Source organism: Gallus gallus, chromosome 25 (genome assembly GCF_016699485.2).
Source record: "Gallus gallus isolate bGalGal1 chromosome 25, bGalGal1.mat.broiler.GRCg7b, whole genome shotgun sequence".
NCBI lineage: Eukaryota > Metazoa > Chordata > Aves > Galliformes > Phasianidae > Gallus > Gallus gallus.
Genome location: NC_052556.1, coordinates 1,270,266 through 1,292,381, shown reverse-complemented (window position 1 = coordinate 1,292,381; position 22,116 = coordinate 1,270,266). Strand labels below are relative to the sequence as shown.

At 51.9% G+C, this 22,116-nt stretch overlaps 3 protein-coding genes and 1 long non-coding RNA gene across 24 annotated transcripts in view; 2 read left to right on the top strand and 2 right to left on the bottom strand.

Annotated features, from left to right (window-relative positions):
- Positions 1 to 86: 86 nt before the first annotated feature.
- LOC121107559 lies at positions 87 to 6,361 on the bottom strand. Its single transcript, XR_005841818.2, has 2 exons — positions 6,316 to 6,361; positions 87 to 4,803 (listed from the first exon to the last, which is right to left on the bottom strand). It is a non-coding gene; the product is annotated as an uncharacterized LOC121107559 (long non-coding RNA).
- On the top strand, positions 1,011 to 13,029 carry LOC101751678 (trichohyalin-like). 21 transcript variants are annotated; one of them, XM_046903880.1, is made up of 5 exons: positions 1,011 to 1,056; positions 2,219 to 2,378; positions 2,853 to 6,701; positions 6,819 to 7,418; positions 7,653 to 13,029. In XM_046903880.1, exons 2-5 carry the CDS (start codon positions 2,241 to 2,243, stop codon positions 12,339 to 12,341), a joined length of 9,276 nt encoding a protein of 3,091 aa, XP_046759836.1. In that variant the 5' UTR covers positions 1,011 to 1,056; positions 2,219 to 2,240; the 3' UTR covers positions 12,342 to 13,029. The 21 variants fall into 21 exon arrangements, with proteins under 21 accessions (XP_046759836.1, XP_046759838.1, XP_046759831.1 ...); XM_046903882.1 differs by having other exon boundaries at positions 6,819 to 7,970; positions 8,670 to 13,029; XM_046903875.1 differs by having other exon boundaries at positions 6,819 to 8,413; positions 8,531 to 13,029.
- Positions 12,574 to 22,116, bottom strand: part of COPA (coatomer protein complex subunit alpha) — a 22,287-nt gene continuing 12,744 nt past the window's right edge. The window contains exons 18-33 of the mRNA NM_001031405.3: positions 21,847 to 22,009; positions 21,589 to 21,735; positions 21,133 to 21,322; positions 20,935 to 21,030; positions 20,670 to 20,758; positions 20,319 to 20,442; positions 19,956 to 20,045; positions 19,762 to 19,871; positions 19,474 to 19,551; positions 19,204 to 19,272; positions 18,869 to 19,005; positions 18,287 to 18,473; positions 18,093 to 18,203; positions 17,729 to 17,890; positions 17,432 to 17,626; positions 12,574 to 17,124 (exon numbers count right to left, since the gene is read on the bottom strand). Of these exons, the coding sequence (NP_001026576.2) occupies positions 17,065 to 17,124; positions 17,432 to 17,626; positions 17,729 to 17,890; positions 18,093 to 18,203; positions 18,287 to 18,473; positions 18,869 to 19,005; positions 19,204 to 19,272; positions 19,474 to 19,551; positions 19,762 to 19,871; positions 19,956 to 20,045; positions 20,319 to 20,442; positions 20,670 to 20,758; positions 20,935 to 21,030; positions 21,133 to 21,322; positions 21,589 to 21,735; positions 21,847 to 22,009 (2,008 nt within the window). The 3' untranslated portion in view covers positions 12,574 to 17,064. The remainder of the gene's footprint in view (positions 17,125 to 17,431; positions 17,627 to 17,728; positions 17,891 to 18,092; positions 18,204 to 18,286; positions 18,474 to 18,868; positions 19,006 to 19,203; positions 19,273 to 19,473; positions 19,552 to 19,761; positions 19,872 to 19,955; positions 20,046 to 20,318; positions 20,443 to 20,669; positions 20,759 to 20,934; positions 21,031 to 21,132; positions 21,323 to 21,588; positions 21,736 to 21,846; positions 22,010 to 22,116) is intronic.
- Positions 14,305 to 16,035, top strand: S100A11 (S100 calcium binding protein A11). The gene is made up of 3 exons (NM_205166.3): positions 14,305 to 14,380; positions 15,382 to 15,531; positions 15,776 to 16,035. Exons 1-3 carry the CDS (start codon positions 14,378 to 14,380, stop codon positions 15,926 to 15,928), a joined length of 306 nt encoding a protein of 101 aa, NP_990497.1. The 5' UTR covers positions 14,305 to 14,377; the 3' UTR covers positions 15,929 to 16,035.

Sequence of the window (22,116 nt, the reverse complement as noted above, 5' to 3'; positions counted from 1 at the left end):
AGGGGGGTGGATTGGAGAGGCAATTACAGCAAAAGTTGCCTAGAGCAACCAGATGAAGCTTCAACATGAATCGAGCTCCCAGCCGAGAGGTTTCCACTTTTAGTTTTAATTAAAGATCAAGAAAAGTTGGAACAAAATCCACTCACAGAAGAGAGTTAACGTAAAAAAAAACATGTTGTATCATCATTTTTCTCAATGGAAAGTCGTTGCATGTTGAATAGGTGTTTTCTGGTTAAAAAGTCCATTTTTCAGATTTTACTGTTCACAAAAGTTTTGTTGGCTTGGGCTTTTTTGTTTGTTTGTTTCAACAACAACAACAACAAAAAAAAGGATAATACAGGGAAAGGCTCCTTAATAAGCAGTTATCAAGGAGAAAAAAATATGTATATATATTTCAGCACATGCTACAAGAACACCACACAAGCTGAGATCTCTGCAGGATTTGGGGATCTCTCTGCTGCCCACGTACATTTCACCACTTTTGTAGTTCCTGGGGCTTCTACTGTCCTTCCTCCACGAGCAAAACACAAAGCCAAGCTACTGGACCCCAGCCCCAGGGATCTGCAAAGCGGTGGGCAGGTCCCCACATCTGCTTACAACACCCTCCCGGGTTCACTCTGGTGCTATTTTTATGTGCACGTATTATACATACATAAACGCATGCCTACGAAGATACATGTTCATAAAAAAATACATCCTCCCATTAATGTATATATATACTTTATAGGCAGTCTAGATTTTTCTTTTAAATCTGAAACACAATCAGCCCGTAAAATAACTTTACAGTCCGGATTAGGCGGAACCAGCAGATGCTTGAATTGCCACATGGCAACTGCTATTTCTGGGTTAAAATGATAGGTAATGGGATGATAAGTTAAATAACCCGTTTGAGGACGTGAAGGTGCAGCTGGGTTTGGCCAAAGATGAATCAGGACAATGTCCACAAAGGGTGGCTCCTTTCTGCTCCTCCACCAAGGACCCTATAAAAGCGCTCGAGTCCTCCGATCACTCTGCACGGCTTCACAGGAATCCCATTTGATCCCATTGGTGACTTGGGTAAGTCGTTCCTTCTGAAAAGCAAGCTTTGCTGGGTGAAAATGAATGATTTCTGTAGGATCTGTCTCGGGTAGTAATGATGTTTCTGCTGCACTGTTTTCCGAGTGTCGTTCGGGTTTATCTTCAATGAAATGTTATTTTTCGCTATTTGGACAGCTGCATGCTCTTTGTTGTGTGTTGTGTGAAAAGGCAGTTTTCCTCCAAGCGAAAAGGAGAGATGGAGCCAGGTCTGGCGCCTCACTTTGGTCTGCACTCATCTCCCACCCAGGGTGAAAGATTGAAGAAGTGCTGGGTTTTCCATAGAAATAGCAAGACGCATGCAGACGTGCATGCGTGCGTGTGTTCATGCATGTGTGCATGCTGCAAGCAGGCAGGGAGCAGCTTCCCCAGTTGCAAGCTGAGATCCTGGCACCAATGCAGCCAATAACAGGCTTAGGGATCCTGCAGGGAGCACAGAGGTGGCATTTGAGGTTTCCAGACACAAAGCTCAAGCAGGAGCACTGCTTTCTGCCCAGGAGATTGCCATTAAATTCAATAAATATTTCTGACCTGGGTGATCTGACCATTTTCTTTGGCCAAAATCTGTTGGACAACAACCTGATGCTGTAACATGAGATTCATCAATTGATTTGCATTGCTGCCGGTCACAGGACTTGTTTAACCTTCTGTGAATGCTCTATCCACCTCTGCCCCAGCTGGGTCCTCTCTCAGGATGTTCCAGCACTGCCTTAGACATCCTCTGACCTCTCTAGAGGAGCTGGTGCATCCCAGCGCCAAGTAGAAAGAGCTGCATTGGTTCTGGAAACTGAAGGAGTTATTAGAGCCCACAGGGACCGGTTCTTGGGGTATCTCTTGAGTCACCATCCCCAATCCCCTCCCTGCAACCCAAAAATGCAGGCATCCTGCCATCCCATACCAAACGTCATTCCAATACGTCAACAGGCAAGTTAGAGGACACTCCCCATCCCACCAAAACCCCTAAGCATTTGGATATCTTCCCAGTGCCCTGGTAAAGCACAGCCTGCCTTGGTAGAGGAGCAGACACACAGCTCAGGGCACCCAGACTCTCATTAATGTGCACAGCTTGACCCCAGCAATCCTTCCCCTCTTCCAGGCTCAGCCAAATGATCTCCAATCCTTAGGTCTGCTATTTTTCTTGCAGGCTTGCTTGAATCTGCAGAAAGATGTCTCACTTCTTAGATAGTGTTTCCACCATCATTACTGTCTTTTACCAACATGCAAAGGAAGATGGAGACCAATCCAAACTCAACCGAAGAAAGATGAAGGAGTTCATCGAGAAGGAATTTGCAGATGCCATAGTGGTGAGTGCTGCAGTGATGGGTAGAGATTGAGGACAAAATTGAAGTGTAGGGACCAGAAAACTTTCTGGAGAGGGGATGACTCTTGTGACCACAGGGAAGTGGGATGCAAAGGCTTTTACCAACACAGAGCAGCAGATGTGTGGTTTTGTACTGTCTGCAAAAGTTCTTCCTATAGATTTTGTTGTGAACAAATGGGAAAAAATTGAAGAATTAACTGTGAGGTGGTTTACTTTCAAAAATAGAAAAGAAATGCATCTAGTGGAGGGATATGGCATCTCCGAATGGTTAGTGGTAGCCAGGGAACCACCAGGAAAATGGAGAACACAGCCATGAAGGAGATGCTGAGCTACAAAAGTGAACCTAAGAGAGATGCAAGTAGAAGAGATTGTCATGATCACTGGGTTTGCATTTCCTGACAAGGAGCAGCAAGGCTAAAATCCTTTTTTTGTTTCTCAATGTGTGTTTTTCCTACAGAACCCACATGACCCTCAGACAATTGAAAAGATTCTGCAGTTTCTGGAGTGGGATGGAGATGGGGAAATTGATTTTAATGAGTTCCTGCTTTTGGTATTCAGAGTAGCTAAGGCCTGCTACTGGTACCTGCAGAAGGGACAATGCCTTCTGCAAAGAACAAAACTGATAACCAGCAGCAAGACAATCCAAGAGCCTGAAATTAAGAACAGAGGGAGCCGTCAGCAGCTCCAGGAAGAGGAACCACAAACACTTGAGCGTAATCGCCATCCCCCCTGCATACCTGAGCCACAACCAGACACAAGGGTACAGGATCTTGAGACACACGAGGAGACAGGAAGTCATCGCCAGCAACATAACACACAAAGCAGAGCTGATGCAAGACAAAGCACCAGGCCGAGTGAAATAATCCCTCAGGAATATGAAGAACAAACCCAAGAGCCATGCGACCAACGAAGCAGACAAAGACGTCAGCCACCTGAGCTGGACAGACTGGGAGATTTACAAAGCCACAAGCATGGCAGCTTGAAGGCAGCACAGAATGATGAGAGACAAAATCAAGAGAAGCCTCAACGAGAGCAACTGGCAGACGTGAGGAGCTGCAGCCATTCCTGTGAACCACAGCTGCTGCCAGACCGGCGGAGTGACCGTCAGCCACGTGAGCCAGCATTGCCAGCTTATGATCAAAGAAACCATAGACCACAAGATCAAGAGGCAGTGGCACATGGCAGAAGCAGCCGTCGGCCACATGAGCCAGAAGAAGCAGATAGAGGAAGGCACAATCAACCACGAAATCCTGAATTACTCAAAGATGAGAGAAGCCGCAACCACCTACGTAAGTTGGAACAAAAAGAACTTGAAAGAAGCAGCCGCCAGCCGTGCAAGCCTGAATGCCTGGATTCAGAAAGGCTGCATCAGTCATACCTCCAGGAACCGCTAGTAATAAGCCATAAATACAATAATACAAGGGAGCTGGAAGAAGATTATTACGAACAAGGGAAAACTCAGAAGGACAGAAAATCATGTGAATCCATGATGGAAGAAAGAACACAAGAGGACAGTGTGGCAGAAGCTGAAGCCACTGTAAAGATCCGCCGTGAGACCCAAAAAAGGGAGAGAGAAGAGGAGGCCAAGAGACCACGTGAATCGGCCAGGTACCAGAGGACACAGGAGAACACTGTGGCTGAAGCGGAAGCTGATGTGGAGATCCACCGTGTGAGCCGAGGAAGGGAGAGAGAACTGGAGGACAGGAGACCTCATGAATCAGTGAGACATGTGAAAACACAAGAGAATATTGTGGCTGAAGCTGAAGCTGATGTGGAGATCCGCCGTGTGTCCCGGGAACGGGAGAGAGAACAAGAGGACAGGAGACCCCGTGACTCAGAGAGGTATGACAGGACACGGGAGGACATTGTGGCTGAAGCTGAAGCCAATGTGGAGATCCGCCGTGTGTCCCGAGGAAGGGAGAGAGAAGAGGACAGGAGACCCGATGAGTTGGTGAGGTATGTGAAAACACAAGAGGACATTGTGGCTGAAGCTGAAGCTGATGTGCAGATCCCCTGTGTGTCCCGAAAACGGGAGAGGGAGGGGAAGCTCAGGAGACCCCGTGAATCAGTGAGGTATGAGAGAACACGGGAGGACATTGCGGCAGAAGCGGAAGCCGATGTGGAGATCCGCCACGTGACCCAAAAACGGGAAACAGGACAAGAGGACAGGAAACCACGTGAATCACAGAGGTATGATAAGACACGGGAGGATGTTGTGGCTGAAGCTGAAGCCGATGTGGAGATCCGCCGTGTGTCCCGAGGAAGGGAGAGAGAACAAGAGGACAGGAGACCACGTGAATCACAGAGCTATGAGAGGACACGGGAGGACATTGCGGCGGAAGCTGAAGCCGATGTGGAGATCCACCGGGTGAGCCGGGAACGGAAGAGAGAAGAGGAGGCCAGGAGACCTCGTGAATTGTTGAGGTCAGGACAGAGATGGGAGGACATTGTGGCTGAAGCTGAAGCCGATGTGGAGATCCACCGTGTGTCCCGGGAACGGGAAAGAGAAGAGGAGGCCAGGAGACCTCGTGACTCAGTGAGGTATGAGAGGACACGGGAGGACGTTGTGGCTGAAGCTGAAGCCGATGTGGAGATCCGCCGTGTGTCCCGAGGAAGGGAGAGAGAACAAGAGGACAGGAGACCACGTGAATCACAGAGGTATGAGAGGACACGGGAGGACATTGCGGCAGAAGCTGAAGCTGATGTGGAGATCCGCCGTGTGTCCCAAGGAAGGGAGAGAGAACAAGAGGACAGGAGACCACGTGAATCACAGAGGTATGAGAGGACACGGGAGGACATTGTGGCTGAAGCTGAAGCTGATGTGGAGATCCGCCGTGTGTCCCGAGGAAGGGAGAGAGAAGAGGCCAGGAGACCCCATCAGTTGGTGAGGTATGTGAAAACACAAGAGGACCTTGTGGCTGAAGCTGAAGCTAATGTGGAGATCCATCGTGTGTCCCGGGAACGGGAGAGAGAAGAGGAGGCCAGGAGACCCCGTGACTCAGTGAGGTATGAGAGGACACGGGAGGACATTGCGGCGGAAGCTGAAGCCGATGTGGAGATCCGCCGTGTGTCCCGAGGAAGGGAGAGAGAAGAGGCCAGGAGACCCAATGAGCTGGTGAGGTATGTGAAAACACAAGAGGACACTGTGGCTGAAGCTGAAGCCGATGTGGAGATCCACCATGTGTCCCGGGAACGGGAAAGAGAAGAGGAGGCCAGGAGACCCCGTGACTCAGTGAGGTATGAGAGGACACGGGAGGACATTGTGGCTGAAGCTGAAGCCGATGTGGAGATCCGCCGTGTGTCCCGAGGAAGGGAGAGAGAACAAGAGGACAGGAGACCACGTGAATCACAGAGGCATGAGAGAACACGGGAGGACATTGCGGCGGAAGCTGAAGCTAATGTGGAGATCCGCCGTGTGAGCCGGGAACGGAAGAGAGAAGAGGAGGCCAGGAGACCTCGTGACTCAGTGAGGTATGAGAGGACACGGGAGGACACTGTGGCTGAAGCGGAAGCTGATGTGGAGATCCGCCGTGTGTCCCGAGGAAGGGAGAGAGAAGAGGCCAGGAGACCCTGTGAGTTGGTGAGGTATGTGAAAACACAAGAGGACATTGTGGCTGAAGCTGAAGCCGATGTGGAGATCCATCGTGTGTCCCGGGAACGGGAAAGAGAAGAGGAGGCCAGGAGACCCCGTGACTCAGTGAGGTATGAGAGGACACGGGAGGACATTGCGGCTGAAGCTGAAGCTGATGTGGAGATCCGCCGTGTGTCCCGAGGAAGGGAGAGAGAACAAGAGGACAGGAGACCACGTGAATCACAGAGGTATGAGAGGACACGGGAGGACATTGTGGCTGAAGCTGAAGCCGATGTGGAGATCCGCCGTGTGTCCCGAGGAAGGGAGAGAGAACAAGACGACAGGAGACCACGTGAATCACAGAGGTATGAGAGGACACGGGAGGACATTGTGGCTGAAGCTGAAGCTGAAGTGGAGATCCACCGTGTGTCCCGAGGAAGGGAGAGAGAGGAGGCCAGGAGACCCGATGACTCAGTGAGGTATGTGAAAACACAAGAGGACATTGTGGCTGAAGCTGAAGCCGATGTGGAGATCCGCCGTGTGAGCCGAGAACGGGAGAGGGAAGAGGAGGCCAGGAGACCCCGTGACTCAGTGAGGTATGAGAGGACACAAGAGAATATTGTGGCTGAAGCTGAAGCCGATGTGGAGATCCGCCGTGTGTCCCGAGGAAGGAAGAGAGAAGAGGAGGCCAGGAGACCACGTGAATCACAGAGGTATGAGAGGACACGGGAGGACATCGTGGCTGAAGCTGAAGCCGATGTGGAGATCCGCCGTGTGAGCCAAGAACGGGAGAGGGAAGAGGAGGCCAGGAGACCCCGTGACTCAGTGAGGTATGAGAGGACACGGGAGGACATCGTGGCTGAAGCTGATTTGGAGATCCGCCGGGTGAGCCGGGAACGGAAGAGAGAAGAGGAGGCCAGGAGACCACGTGAATCACAGAGGTATGAGAGGACACGGGAGGACATTGTGGCTGAAGCTGAAGCTGATGTGGAGATCCGCCGTGTGTCCCGAGGAAGGGAAAGAGAAGAGGCCAGGAGACCCCGTGAGTCGGTGAGGTATGTGAAAACACAAGAGGACATTGTGGCTGAAGCTGAAGCCGATGTGGAGATCTACCGTGTGTCCAGGGAACGGGAGAGGGAAGAGGCCAGGAGACCCCGTGATTCAGTTAGGTATGACAGAACACGGGAGGACATTGCGGCTGAAGCTGAAGCCGATGTGGAGATCTGCCGTGTGTCCCGAGGAAGGGAGAGAGAAGAGGCCAGGAGACCCAATGAGCTGGTGAGGTATGTGAAAACACAAGAGGACACTGTGGCTGAAGCTGAAGCCGATGTGGAGATCCACCGTGTGTCCCGGGAACGGGAAAGAGAAGAGGAGGCCAGGAGACCCCGTGACTCAGTGAGGTATGAGAGGACACGGGAGGACATTGTGGCGGAAGCTGAAGCTGATGTGGAGATCCGCCGTGTGTCCCGAGGAAGGGAGAGAGAACAAGAGGACAGGAGACCACGTGAATCACAGAGGTATGAGAGGACACAGGAGGACATTGTAGCGGAAGCTGAAGCCGATGTGGAGATCCGCCGTGTGTCCCGAGGAAGGGAGAGAGAACAAGAGGACAGGAGACCACATAAATCACAGAGGTATGAGAGGACACGGGAGGACATTGCGGCGGAAGCGGAAGCTGATGTGGAGATCCGCCGTGTGTCCCGAGGAAGGGAGAGAGAACAAGAGGACAGGAGACCACGTGAATCACAGAGGTATGAGAGGACACGGGAGGACATTGTGGCTGAAGCTGAAGCCGATGTGGAGATCCGCCGTGTGTCCCGAGGAAGGGAGAGAGAAGAGGCCAGGAGACCCCGTGACTCAGTGAGGTATGAGAGGACACGGGAGGACATTGTGGCTGAAGCTGAAGCCGATGTGGAGATCCATCGTGTGTCCCGGGAACGGGAAAGAGAAGAGGAGGCCAGGAGACCCCGTGACTCAGTGAGGTATGAGAGGACACGGGAGGACATTGTGGCTGAAGCTGAAGCCGATGTGGAGATCCGCCGTGTGTCCCAAGGAAGGGAGAGAGAACAAGAGGCCAGGAGACCATGTGAATCACAGAGGTATGAGAGAACACGGGAGGACATTGTGGCGGAAGCTGAAGCTGATGTGGAGATCCGCCGTGTGTCCCGAGGAAGGGAGAGAGAACAAGACGACAGGAGACCACGTGAATCACAGAGGTATGAGAGGACACGGGAGGACATCGTGGCTGAAGCTGAAGCTGAAGTGGAGATCCACCGTGCGTCCCGAGGAAGGGAGAGAGAGGAGGCCAGGAGACCCGATGACTCAGTGAGGTATGTGAAAACACGAGAGGACATTGTGGCTGAAGCTGAAGCTGAAGTGGAGATCCGCCGTGTGAGCCGAGAACGGGAGAGGGAAGAGGAGGCCAGGAGACCCCGTGACTCAGTGAGGTATGAGAGGACACAAGAGAATATTGTGGCTGAAGCTGAAGCCGATGTGGAGATCCGCCGTGTGTCCCGAGGAAGGGAGAGAGAACAAGAGGACAGGAGACCACGTGAATCACAGAGGTATGAGAGGACACGGGAGGACATCGTGGCTGAAGCTGAAGCCGATGTGGAGATCCGCCGTGTGAGCCGAGAACGGGAGAGGGAAGAGGAGGCCAGGAGACCCCGTGACTCAGTGAGGTATGAGAGGACACGGGAGGACATCGTGGCTGAAGCTGATTTGGAGATCCGCCGGGTGAGCCGGGAACGGGAGAGAGAAGAGGAGGCCAGGAGACCACGTGAATCACAGAGGTATGAGAGGACACGGGAGGACATTGTGGCTGAAGCTGAAGCTGATGTGGAGATCCGCCGTGTGTCCCGAGGAAGGGAAAGAGAAGAGGCCAGGAGACCCCGTGAGTCGGTGAGGTATGTGAAAACACAAGAGGACATTGTGGCTGAAGCTGAAGCCGATGTGGAGATCTACCGTGTGTCCCGGGAACGGGAGAGGGAAGAGGCCAGGAGACCCCGTGATTCAGTTAGGTATGAGAGGACACGGGAGGACATTGCGGCGGAAGCTGAAGCCGATGTGGAGATCCGCCGTGTGTCCCGAGGAAGGGAGAGAGAAGAGGCCAGGAGACCCAATGAGCTGGTGAGGTATGTGAAAACACAAGAGGACACTGTGGCTGAAGCTGAAGCCGATGTGGAGATCCACCGTGTGTCCCGGGAACGGGAAAGAGAAGAGGAGGCCAGGAGACCCCGTGACTCAGTGAGGTATGAGAGGACACGGGAGGACATTGCGGCGGAAGCTGAAGCTGATGTGGAGATCCGCCGTGCGTCCCAAGGAAGGGAGAGAGAACAAGAGGACAGGAGACCACATAAATCACAGAGGTATGAGAGGACACGGGAGGACATTGCGGCGGAAGCCGAAGCTGATGTGGAGATCCGCCGTGTGTCCCGAGGAAGGGAGAGAGAAGAGGCCAGGAGACCCTGTGAGTTGGTGAGGTATGTGAAAACACAAGAGGACATTGTGGCTGAAGCTGAAGCCGATGTGGAGATCCATCGTGTGTCCCGGGAACGGGAAAGAGAAGAGGAGGCCAGGAGACCCCGTGACTCAGTGAGGTATGAGAGGACACGGGAGGACATTGTGGCGGAAGCTGAAGCCGATGTGAAGATCCGCCGTGTGTCCCGAGGAAGGGAGAGAGAACAAGAGGACAGGAGACCACGTGAATCACAGAGGTATGAGAGGACATGGGAGGACATTGTGGCTGAAGCTGAAGCTGAAGTGGAGATCCACCGTGCGTCCCGAGGAAGGGAGAGAGAGGAGGCCAGGAGACCCGATGACTCAGTGAGGTATGTGAAAACACGAGAGGACATTGTGGCTGAAGCTGAAGCCGATGTGGAGATCCGCCGTGTGTCCCAAGGAAGGGAGAGAGAACAAGAGGCCAGGAGACCACGTGAATCACAGAGGTATGAGAGGACACGGGAGGACATCGTGGCTGAAGCTGAAGCTGAAGTGGAGATCCGCCGTGTGTCCCGAGGAAGGGAGAGAGAGGAGGCCAGGAGACCCAATGAGTTGGTGAGGTATGTGAAAACACGAGAGGACATTGTGGCTGAAGCTGAAGCCGATGTGGAGATCCGCCGTGTGTCCCGAGGAAGGGAGAGAGAACAAGAGGCCAGGAGACCACGTGAATCACAGAGGTATGAGAGGACACGGGAGGACATTGTGGCTGAAGCTGAAGCCGATGTGGAGATCCGCCGTGTGAGCCAAGAACGGGAGAGGCAAGAGGAGGCCAGGAGACCCCGTGACTCAGTGCGTTATGACAGAACACGGGAGGACATTGTGGCTGAAGCTGAAGCCGATGTGGAGATCCGCCACGTGACCCAAAAAAGGGAGAGAGAACAAGAGGACAGGAGACCACGTAAATCACAGAGGTATGAGAGGACACGGGAGGACATCGTGGCTGAAGCTGAAGCTGAAGTGGAGATCCGCCGTGTGTCCCGAGGAAGGGAGAGAGAGGAGGCCAGGAGACCCAATGAGTTGGTGAGGTATGTGAAAACACGAGAGGACAGCGTGGCTGAAGCTGAAGCTGAAGTGGAGATCCGCCGTGTGAGCCGAGAACGGGAGAGGGAAGAGGAGGCCAGGAGACCCCGTGACTCAGTGAGGTATGAGAGGACACGGGAGGACATCGTGGCTGAAGCTGATTTGGAGATCCGCTGGGTGAGCCGGGAACGGAAGAGAGAAGAGGAGGCCAGGAGACCACGTGAATCACAGAGGTATGAGAGGACACGGGAGGACATTGTGGCTGAAGCTGAAGCCGATGTGGAGATCCACCGTGTGACCCGGGAACGGGAGAGGGAAGAGGCCAGGAAACCTCGTGACTCAGTGAGGTATGAGAGGACACGGGAGGACATTGTGGCTGAAGCCGAAGCCGATGTGGAGATCCGCCGTGTGTCCCGAGGAAGGGAGAGAGAACAAGAGGACAGGAGACCTCATGAATCACAGAGGTATGAGAGGACACGGGAGGACATTGTCGCTGAAGCTGATGTGCAGATCCACCGCGTGTCTCAAAAAAGGGAGAGAGAACAAGAGGCCAGAAGACCCCGTGAATCAGTGAGGTATGAGAAGACACAGGAGGATATTTTGGCTGAAGCTGAAGCCGATGTGGAGATCCGCCACGTGTCCCGGGAACGGGAGAGAGAAGAGGCCAGGAGACCCCGTGAATCATTGAGGTATGAGAGGACACAAGAGGACATTGTGACTGATGCTGAAGCAGAGGTTTGTCGTGAGGAGGTAGAAAGGGCAGATTCCCTCCATGAGTATGAGGAAGCTGTGAAGGAGAGGAGGGCTGTACGGTCACGAGCGAGGGAAGAGGCCCCTGTAAGAGAAAGGAGGCTTGATCGTCAGCGGGACCTGGAAGTGGAGCGAAATAGGTTCCCAGTACGCGATGATCAGGGAGAAAGGCAGGAGAGAAGCCTCTACCAAACTGTGGATGTTGATAGCAGAGACCTTGTTCCCCCCGGTGAAGTTCCATCTGTCACTGATGTGAGGGTCCGCTATATCCCCTCTGACCCTGATGTACGCCCAGAGGTACAGGCTGTCCCTGAGCCCTGTGAGCCTCAATCCATCGCGTATTTGATCCATGTTATCCAGAACCTGAATGATCCCAAAGCTACCACATATGAGATCATCTGCCAGCAGTCCAATGATTCAGGGCAGCCTGTCTATGTAAGGAAATGCTACGTTTCACCACAGCCACCAGTTGGGCCGTGCAAAGAAAGCAGCGTCCTGGAGCCCGAACTGCAGCATCTGCCATCTTCCAGTTCCCAGGAAAATGCAAGGGAGCTCGAGGAGCCCAGGAAAGGTGAGATACGGGAAAGGTCTGCAACAGGAGTGAAGGAAGGGGCTTCTGCCCCTGAGTTGGATAGCTTGAAGGATGACACCAGCCAGGCTGAGACTAGGGAAGACAGGAGGGACCACCAGAGTCCCAGTGTGCATGACGTGGAAGAGAAGAATCATCAGCCAGAGGGTGATGGACCAAAAGCCACTGAAGAGGAAGTCTCACAGGAAGCCGAATCCCAAGGAAACAAAGACAGGGAGGCCAAGAGCCGTTCACCTGCAGCCCGGGCTCCAGAGCTGCAGGAAGCTCACAAGCAGGGCCAGCAAGCTGCAGAAGAACCACGTCACCCAGTGCCCCAAAGGGACGAAGCTGGCTGCTGCCATGAGGATGCAGAGCTCCCTTCACCAGACAGGAGCCGCCAGGCACGAGAAGAGGAAAACAGCAAAAGGAGCTCCCAGCAAGAGAATAACACTCAGCCTCAACGTGAGGAGGAACGCAGCCCCATGGCCCCACAAGCACTAAGCCATCCTATGAGGGATGAGGCCAAGGCACCCTGAGGGGTTATCCCATCTGTAGGACCCACAGGGCTCCTCTGAGCATCTTCTGCCCTAGGCTTAGGGTGTGACCTCATGGTGGCACAGAAGTGCTCAACACAAAGGGGTGCTCTGCAAGGTGGTGAGAGGCTTTGGGGGTTCCTCTCCTGACAAACCCTCAGCAACACAGACAGGTAGAGAGTTCTGCCAGGATCAGCAGCTCCTGCCTGCCCTCCTTATATCTATGTCCCCCCCCCCCCCCCCCCCCCCCCCCCACTGCAATATTTAGTCACTTTCCTGCTCTAATTGGATTCCTTGGGTCTCAGTCCTTTGTGTTCCTGTCGTCTCTTCTGCCCTGTGGCATGACAGCTCTGCAGCTCAGTACTCTGATTTCTCACCCCATAGCTGGCTCTGCTGCTTGTCAGCTTCTGCTGTGCACTACACAAACAAAAATCCCATTCAGCTGATCGCACTCGCGGAGCCTGAAATTCCTCAAGGCTGGGAAAACACCTCTGTAGGCTCAAGGTTTTTGGTCACACCTTCCTGCTCTCCCAGCAGCTGAACAGAATCCCAGCCCCAGCATCACGGAGGCTTTGAAGTGGTGGAGCTCTGTGTGGGTACCGCAGGGAAATGGTGGTGGAGGGTGCATTGGGGTTTCTTCTTCACACTGATGTATTGCATGAAAATTCACAATAAATAGCTGATGACTGCACTGCCTGCTGCCGTCCTCATCTGTAATTTATACAGGGGATCAGTGAGGTGGGAGGGTGTCTCAGTTCAGATCTCTCCTTGTTTCAGGCACTGAATCCAGACAAGGGCTGCTAAAAATCACACCAAATCCTCTACTACGTGCCCATGATTACGGAGTAGTCCTACACACACACAGTGATCTCAGATACACACCACGATACGCAGTCAGGAGCCCTCCTCAGATCTCCTCTCACCAGACCCTGCCCCATCCAGATGCACTGCTCTGCTCCCCACCACCCTCCTTTGCACACATGACTACTGTGTGTCCCAGTGACAAATATACAGTGGCACAGATGGGCTGTCTGCACACACTGCCAACGCCTCCATAGCAAACACAGCAGCAGCAGCAAGAGCAGAAACCTCCCACGACCCCATATTGCAAACAGCACTGGGCCAGGCACAGCCCTGCTGGCATTTCCTCTTGCAAAAGGGGGAAACAGCACTCAGCTCCAAGCCCAGCTTTTATTTCCACGTTCAGGACGCAGAGGGAAGTGCAAAGCACAGCAGGAAGTGCAAAGCCTGAAGAGCAGCGGCCTTCCTGTTTCAGATCTGTTTTGTTTTCAATGAGTTGATTCCAATTTGGAAGAGGTTGGATGTGGGGGAAAGGAAAAAAGCAATTTTACTTTTTTTTAAATTTCCAAAATGTGGAGCAATAAATGAGGGAAACCAGGTGAGGAAGGGCCCCTCCCCACCCATTTCCTGCCTGCCTTTCCCCTGTTCTGAATCACAGTTTCCAGCTGGAATTTCCAAGCAGGCGTGGGTGCATCCAACGTGCCTGAGCAGCTCCCAGTGCTCCCCCTGCGCCCATCTGACCCCCATAGCCCCATCCTGGCTCTAAGCAGCCTCATTACACCCCAGGGCAGGGAGCACATAACAGGGAACGGACAGAGTGTTCTGGGCAGGGAGGTGGGGACGAGCTGCCTTCAGGGGTGCCCAAATCAAAAGCAAACCCCAAGGATGCTACAAGGAGCAGCACGGGGAGCTCAGTCCTAAGCCTAGGGAAGAAGAAACGAGGAGAGCTACAAAGGTGTGAAAAGAGGCAAAAGAAAAAAGGGGGGGGGGGGGGATAGAGAAAACAAAATGGAAGCGTGATAACTGCAAAAAACTACAACGCAGAAGAGAAGGGAGGGGCCCGAGGTGGGGACCGCAGGCACGTCCCGATCCGCCGTTACAGACGCCGATTGCCCAACGTGGCCCCGGGGGGCTGAACCAGGGCCGGGCGCTGCTGGGCGAGGCTCACACAGCTCGCAACTGCTGCAAAGCGCTGAGCACCGCACCGCGAGCACCGCACCGAGCCCCCAACCCCAGCCATGGTGAGTGAGAGCAAGGAGGGGCGGGGGGGGAAGGAAGCAGAACCGAAGCGAGATGCGTCGTGGCACTGCGAAGAGTGCCAAAAGCTGAGCTGAAGCTCTCAGGGAGGGGCCTGGGTACAAGGAAGGGTGCAGGGGAGGAGAGCAGAGGGTCCCCGTGGTTGGGGGTGCAGCAAGCTTTCTCTTTGCTCTATCTGCTCTCCTTCCCAGACCCTTTGCTGGGGGTGCAGCTCGGGTCCAGAGTGGGGGATACAGAGGAATCGAGAGCAGAGGGTGGAGGAAGCTCCATAGTGCAGGCCCACTAAATAGGGGGATGAATGGGGCCTCGGACAGCGCAGGATGTGGCAGGGAGGCCCCAGGATGCTGAGGTTGGACAGGGAAGGGCAGATGCCACCCAGCCCTGCCCACAGGACTGGAGCCACGGGATGGTGATGTACCCCACATCCCCCTTTTGCCCATCACTTTATGCCTTAACCCTTATCCTGCTGGAGCAGCCCAGCTCCCCGAGTTCTGGCTGCAGTTGGGTGCCAGCCCCACTCACATTTTTCTCCCATGACTCAGAGTTTCTGCTCTGACCAGACATTGCAAGGGGAGGGGGGGGATGGGAAGAAGGGGAAGACAGACATACAGGCCCAGCCAAGTGTGCTGGAGAGCACAGAGGAAGGCAGCAAGACTCCAGGAAGAGGCAGCTGCCCTCACCCTTCACCCTAATGTCAACTGATGGATCCCCAGGGAAGTTTCCATGCTCCCAAAGTTCCTAGGAGCCGCTGCGTCCCTAGAGCAGCCACAACCACTCCCTGCCCTGCACCACTCCCATCTCTCCTCACCACAAGGCTGTGCTGAGCAAGAAAGAAATGAATACCAAAGAAAAATGCAGCTGGACAGGTTGGGCACAGGAAGCAATGAGCGACAGGTGGCCCTGAGCCTTCCTCTAGGATCCAGGACCCTTCTGCAAAGGCAGAGCAATCTGCAAGCATACCCTGAGTTCCTTTTCTGCTCCATAGTCCAAGGTTTCCCCCACTGAGACCGAGCGCTGCATTGAGTCGCTGCTGGCCGTCTTCCAGAGGTACGCAGGGCGTGAAGGAGACAACCTCAAGCTCTCCAAGAAAGAATTCCGGACTTTCATGAACACCGAGCTGGCTTCCTTCACAAAGGTGAGTGAAAGCCAGGCCAGGAGGCTCCCAGGGCAGTGAAAACCTCTGGCTGTGCCACAGAGCACAGGGGAAAAGCTCCTGACTTCCATGAGCAGAGCACAATCTGACCAGCGCTGCCCCAAATAGATGCTGCTCCTTTTGCCAAAGCTGTGCTGGGGGCTGAATGCAGCCAGCTGCAGGTCCATACCTGGGGGGTGCCTTTCCCTTCAGGCAGGGATCGATCCCATCCTTTGGTCTCTTGCAGAATCAGAAGGACCCCGCTGTTGTGGACAGGATGATGAAGCGGCTTGATATCAACAGCGATGGGCAGCTGGACTTCCAGGAGTTCCTGAATCTCATAGGAGGCATTGCAGTGGCCTGCCATGATGCACTGCTCGTTCAGCCTCCTCATCCTTAGTCCCAGCAGCCTCATCTCACCCTCACTCAACCAAGACCTTTGCAAATATGGAAACAAGTCACAACATCCCCACTCCTTGTTTTTATGAATAAAGGTTTAAAATCCTATCATAAAGCCTTGCTTCATTTCAGAGAAAAGGCCAAGCAAACTAGGCCAGCCCCAGAGGGAGCAGGAGCAATTGGCTCTTTCTGCTGATGCAAGAACACACATTCTCACTCATCACTGCTCCAAAGTGCAATCTGCCCAACAAGGAGGAACCTCCAGTCTGATGCATACCATGAGGAAAGGCACAGCAACACCAAACGGTACAACTGCACGAGGTAATGAGCATGAGGATAGCTGGAGTACAGGCAGTAGCACTTACACACTTAGAATTAGCAGAAGCAATTGCTGCCAGGATGATTATTTCAGTACTGCAGTCTCTATTTCCTGGAAATAGAGAAAATTCTGTTATCTGGCAGCCTAACAGCACAAGGGGAGGGGGTGGGTGACATGGAAAGAGGAAGTATAATGTAGTATCTAAGATCTAAGCTACAGAACAGGAAGATCAAGACCATCAATTTACTTTATTTATGTCAGAGGCAGATTATGCAGAGAAATGCTGCTAGGACAACAAAACAAAGAGTCAACACAAGCATTTGGGTGCTGAGCTGCTCTCCAGTCACTTCTGAGGGTGCTGTGCTGGCCGCAGTTCCAGACAGTGCCACACCCCTATGAAAGCCAGACTCAGCTGCTCCTGCCATCCAGGTGCCATAGGATCTTTAAGGAGCCCTACACTAATGAGAGTGAGAGACAAGCAGTGCCTCTTGAGCAGTTCCTATTGAGCGCATTATAACATATCCAGGTCTCAGCAAGAGCCACATTACACCCTCTGGAAAAGACATGCCTGGATGCAGCAGTACACAAACACAACATCAGCTGGATCTGAAAGGGGATCCCAAGTTATTACTACTTAGAAGCAGCCTCACAACAGGATTCCTGGGTGGGGAAGAGCAGTTAAGACACAGTACAGGTAGAGCTACAGTGAAGGGACATTACTAGAAGCTGGAATGGTGGGAGGTGAGAGTTTCCACACAGTGCTGTGAAACAGGACCATCTCCCTCTGATCTCACACCTCCCAGGGACCGGCACACACCTCAGCGGAATTGGAGGGGGCTGATCCGCAGCCCAATGACATCTTTGCCAATCTCTGTCACCTGAGGAATGAAAGGATGATGATTAATGCTTAGAAGTAACAGAATAGCCCAACCCCATGTGCAGCACCGAGAGCCTGGATGGTTCCCAAAATGAATTGGGCTCATCTCTGCAATGTCAGGCCCTGCAGGCAGCACCTAAGCTACACCGTATTTCATAATTCCCAAATTGTTCCACCTCTGCCCTCCAACTTGACCGAAAACCCAACTCAGGAGTAGGGGGAGCAAGGAGAAAGCTACTGGAGAGGAATTCAAGGCAAACACAGGCTAGAGGCTAGGTAGGAGTGAGTGGCAACAGAAACTCCCTTACTGTTGTGACACGGCAAATCTGCCCCTGGAACTCAGGGCAATAGCAAGCTCCACTGAGTGGACACTTCTCCACAGGCTTGCCACGATAGATGGGTCGGTAGGAGGCAGCACAGATGTCAAAGGGGTTGTGCATGTCATAGTTGAGCTGGTAGGTGTCAGTGGGATTCTTCTCACATGCTGACAATATCTTGCGGGTCTGCAAAAAGCAACCACATCAATCAGAGGGAAAAAAAACTAGAAAGCAGACCAAATAGAATCTGCCACATGTAGTATTTCAGGCCATGCACCACAGACATACCTGCTGGGCCACCTCAGGCTTTGGACCCAGCTCCAGCAGCCGACGAGCAAAAGTAGCAGCTGTCTTGAAGTTTTTGAGTTTGAAGAAGAGGTTGAGAGCAGTGCGCAGTACCAAGATCATGTGGACAGGCTGCAGGTTGGAGTGGGTGAAATAGGCAGCCATCTGCATCAGGGAAGAGAAGGAAAAGCAAGGATACAATCACTACCAACCATATAAGTAACTGGATGCCCTGAAAAGGAGACAGAAAGCACACCAACTTCTCCCAGTTCAAAGGCAAGAAGTGGCAGAATACAGGATTCCTAATGCCTTTTTTCAAACCTAAAGGCTATTTCTGACACCCAATGAGGAAATTCAGTTTCCGTACCTCACAGATTCGCTTCTGGTGCTCCAGGGTCTCCTTGGGCAGCTTCTTCCGCTCGATCTCCATTGAGAGTCCTACAATGTACTCCCGACAGATGGCTATCAGCTGCTGGGCCTTTGAGAGAAGGAGACAGTCAGGCATCTGGCCTCCAGCCTCATGGCCACACTGAGGATGGACAGAAGAGGTCTGTCCCTCACCTCAGCAATCTCCTGCTTATTGTCCACCACCAGCAAGGGCACACTCAGCAAGATGGAGCGGAACTTCTCCACAGCCTCCTCAAACTTGCCAGCTGTTGTGAGCTGGTAGCACAGCTGCAAGCGCTGGATCAGGTCATTAAGCTTCAGCCCAACAGCTGGGAGGGCATTCTTCAAGCCAGCTTCTTTCCTGGAAGCACCACAGAAGGGATGGGGTACAAACAGGAGTAACAGAGGCCAGCAAGCACACACTAGCATTACACAGCTACAACTTAGCAGCATTGTGACCTAGAGCTGTTTTTCTTGGCCATCAGCATAGCATAAGAGACACCTGTGCTTCCACAGTTGTCACCCTCAATGCCAAGCTCCCTCTGCATTAACACAGGCTGGAAAAGTCTGACTTATTTTTCTACAGCAGCTTCTGATCATCACAGTAAAAATACACATCTGTGTTTCTTTAGATGTCTCAACCTTCAGAGTAGCTTTGTCAGAGGTAGAACATCTAACCAAGGGTCAATTCAGGCTACAACCGTTGAAGACTCATGGATATATGGCGACAGGAAAAGAGCTAACCCAATTGCTTACCAGTTGCGATGTGGGTAGCCATACATGGTAGGGAGACATGGCAGGGCTTGGTAGGTTGTACGGCCACGGGCATAGGTCTGCAGGAACAGCTGCTTGTAGGGTCCAAAGTTAGTTACTCCCACCTGATCATGGAGGAGCTGAAAGGGATACATTGATGTGCTGAGTAAAAGTCCAGAGTCATGAAGAAGCTGCATATACACCACTCAGGTTCACAGAACCTCTTAATTTACATCCAGAGAAAGAAACATACAGAATGATTCATATAACAAAGCTTCAGAGTGCAGAGACAACAACAGAAGGGGACAAGGGTATGTTCCCCTCCAGGTGTAACTTACTCTCATTGCTGTCTCAAAGGAACCTGCCAGAATGTGGTCAACAGGAAGCTGTGAATTGTTACACCACACCTGCAAGAATTGAAGGGAAATCATATAAGAGGAACTGTGCGTATGCACACACTCATCACCCTCAATCCCCTTAATGAGTTCCTGTGCTGTGCACACAGATGGATGTTAGTAAGGACTAAATCTGGAAGGAAAAAAAAAAAAAAATGAAGCAGCATTGAGGTAGAATGTTTCTGAAAAAAAATCAAAGACTTGGGATGTTACCTGAGCCGGGCTGGTGCCCTTGGTGGGTGGCACAAAGAAGCCATCTTCTGCTCCTCCTGCTGGACCAGCAGGAACATCCTGGGGGAACAAGACAGAACAGAGATTAGTTCCCAGCACCCAGATGAAATCAGAGGTGGCCACAGCTGTAGTGACCAAGCTTCTGATGAAGCCCAGATCAGCATTCTCCCTCCCCACCCAACCCCGAGCTGCCACTGCCTCCCAGTTCACTACAACTGGGCTATGTGAAAAGCCTCCCAGAAGCATCAATGACTCAAAAATCTCCCCTACCAGTTCAGGAGGAAGATCCAAATCTTCTTCAACTTCCCATCCACCTCCTTCTTCCTGTCCTTTACCCAGACCTTCCTCTCCAAAGCCTTCTCCAGCATCTACAAAGCCATCTACACAGAGGGGGGGGGAAAACAGTTAGAGCTCTTACTCAGACACATGCTTTTCACTTCTAAGAAATATTCTGATTCACTCACCTTCATCAAGCTGTAATTCTGCATCTTCTCCCCAGCCTTCAGTACCGACATTGTCAATATCTATGTCAGCAGCCAAGGCACCCCCTTTGCCTAAAAGAAAGATAGGGTTACTCATTTACTCATCTGAGTCAGGAATTAAGAAAATAATTGCCAAAACTCATCTTATATTAAGAAGACAAAGATTTTTAGATTTGCCAAGGACAGTGTAAATACTAACTCTGAATTCCAAAAAAAAAAAATCTATAGATGTGTTACCTGTAGTAACAACAAATCTGTGGTTTAACAGCAATACCTCAGAAGACATAGAAACAAACCTATCTGCCCTGCATATCTTAATAGAGCCTTCCAAGTACAATGAAATACCTTTGCTAGCAATTGTTCCTTCAAAGAACCCCTTGGAGACAGTCAGCAATGGCCAGTTGGTATCTAGGGGCATGACAGGAGCAGGAGGCTGCAGTAGTTTTGCATTGGGATCAATGTCTGGAATCTGGAAGAGAAAAACAGCTAAAGGCCACATAAGGAAAATCCCCATCTTTGACCTACCCACCTCCAAGCAGCACAGTTCCAAGTCTGTGAGAAGAGGTGATTAGGAAGATGGTACCCCCTCTCTCCCAGGAAAGGAGCTGCCAAACTGGTCAAATTAACACCAAATCCCATTGTGCCCCATCCCAAACTCCAGTGTCGTTGTTATGAAGCATTAATCAAGTTGCTAACCGTTTCCTTTTCAGGATCAAATGTTTCCTTCAGGTTTTCAGCTTCCTCATCCAGACCATGAGTTGCAGCTGTGAGATAGGCCAGAGACTCTGAAATTAGATATAACTAACATGAATGCATACCCTTTGTTATCTGGAGAAGAAAAACCTCTCATATCAGCTTTCTATCCACCTAGTTTCACTTCTTTCTCCAGAAATTAGTGGTCATCCCAAAAAACTCTCCAGCTCCAGGCCAGAGAGAAACATGTTAGTTCACTATTACTTACTTTGTCCACAGTTCCTCAGGATCCTCACTCTCTCTGCCACATCTCCTAGATACAAGGCATTCTGGTAGTGGCCACTCATATCTTTACGGATCTCAGCTAAACCAAAACAAAAAGAGTCAGTCACGATAACTGCTCTTCTTGGCCTTCTCTCTAGGAATGATGCTCAGCTCCTCTTATCTCATTCACTTTTGCACTCACCTATCTTCATCATCTTCCGAAGCTTCTCCAGGTTGCCAGTAATAAGATAGAGGAAGGAGAGCCTATCAAAGTTCTTGGTGCGCTGGTAGCACATCTCCACAATCTGGTGATTTCCTTGCAGTAGTGCCACTTCTCCCAGTTTCTCCCAGCAATTCTTGTCATCCAGAGCCTTGGCTGCTTCCAGGGCAATCTAACAAGAGAACTGATGTGGTTACAACAACATATCTGAAGGAAATCCTTAACACAGACTTAAGCTCAATTCTCTGCCCACCAGCAAAAACCACCGCAGTTCTCTGTAGGCAATACCCATGATGTAAAGAGCAAGATGACAAGTTTCACTGCACTAAATCATGCCCCAGCTGAAGGCCTGCACCTTAGATGGGCAGTTATTGTTCCCCCTCCAGGAAGGAATGACCCAAAGACACATCCATCTCACAGCACTACCCACCATCTCACCTCAATGTTGCCACACTCCAGTGCCAGACTGAAACGGGTCTTCTCATCCTTAACGAAGTGCAGGGCCACCTCAGGGTAACCCTTTTTCTGCAGGTAAGCAATGATGGACTGGCCCACAAGCTTAGCATTCCTCACCATGTGCAGCACCTGCAAAGAAAACACCCAGGCAGTCAAGCTGATAACACCACTTGCAAGGCATATTCCTTAACCCTCAGTCTACAGTCAAGGAACACTGCAGAGCTTCTCATGTCTCCTCACCTCATCATACTTTCTGTTGATCAATGCCAGCTTGAATTTGAACTCTGTGGGATCAATGGTAAGGACCCTGGGGCGACATTCTCTGTCCAGGCAGTACACATTGTTCCCCTTCACACGAGTAACATAGATAGGCAGGTCCAGGGTGCGGATGATGCCATGGTCCCTATGCCAACACAGCACATGTGTGACAAACACACCAACACATCTGTATGGCCACATCTCCTATCTTAAAAGAAGCTCACTACGTTATTTTAGCCTGTATTATAAAAG

Bases quoted from the DNA above. Each gene is read 5' to 3' on its own strand.
- LOC101751678 (NM_001351495.3), top strand. From the start codon at position 2,241: ATGTCTCACTTCTTAGATAGTGTTTCCACCATCATTACTGTCTTTTAC. The intron at 2,379-2,852 runs GTGAGTGCTGCA...TTTTTCCTACAG, and splicing joins AATTTGCAGATGCCATAGTG to AACCCACATGACCCTCAGAC.
- S100A11 (NM_205166.3), top strand. The intron at 15,532-15,775 runs GTGAGTGAAAGC...GGTCTCTTGCAG, and splicing joins AGCTGGCTTCCTTCACAAAG to AATCAGAAGGACCCCGCTGT.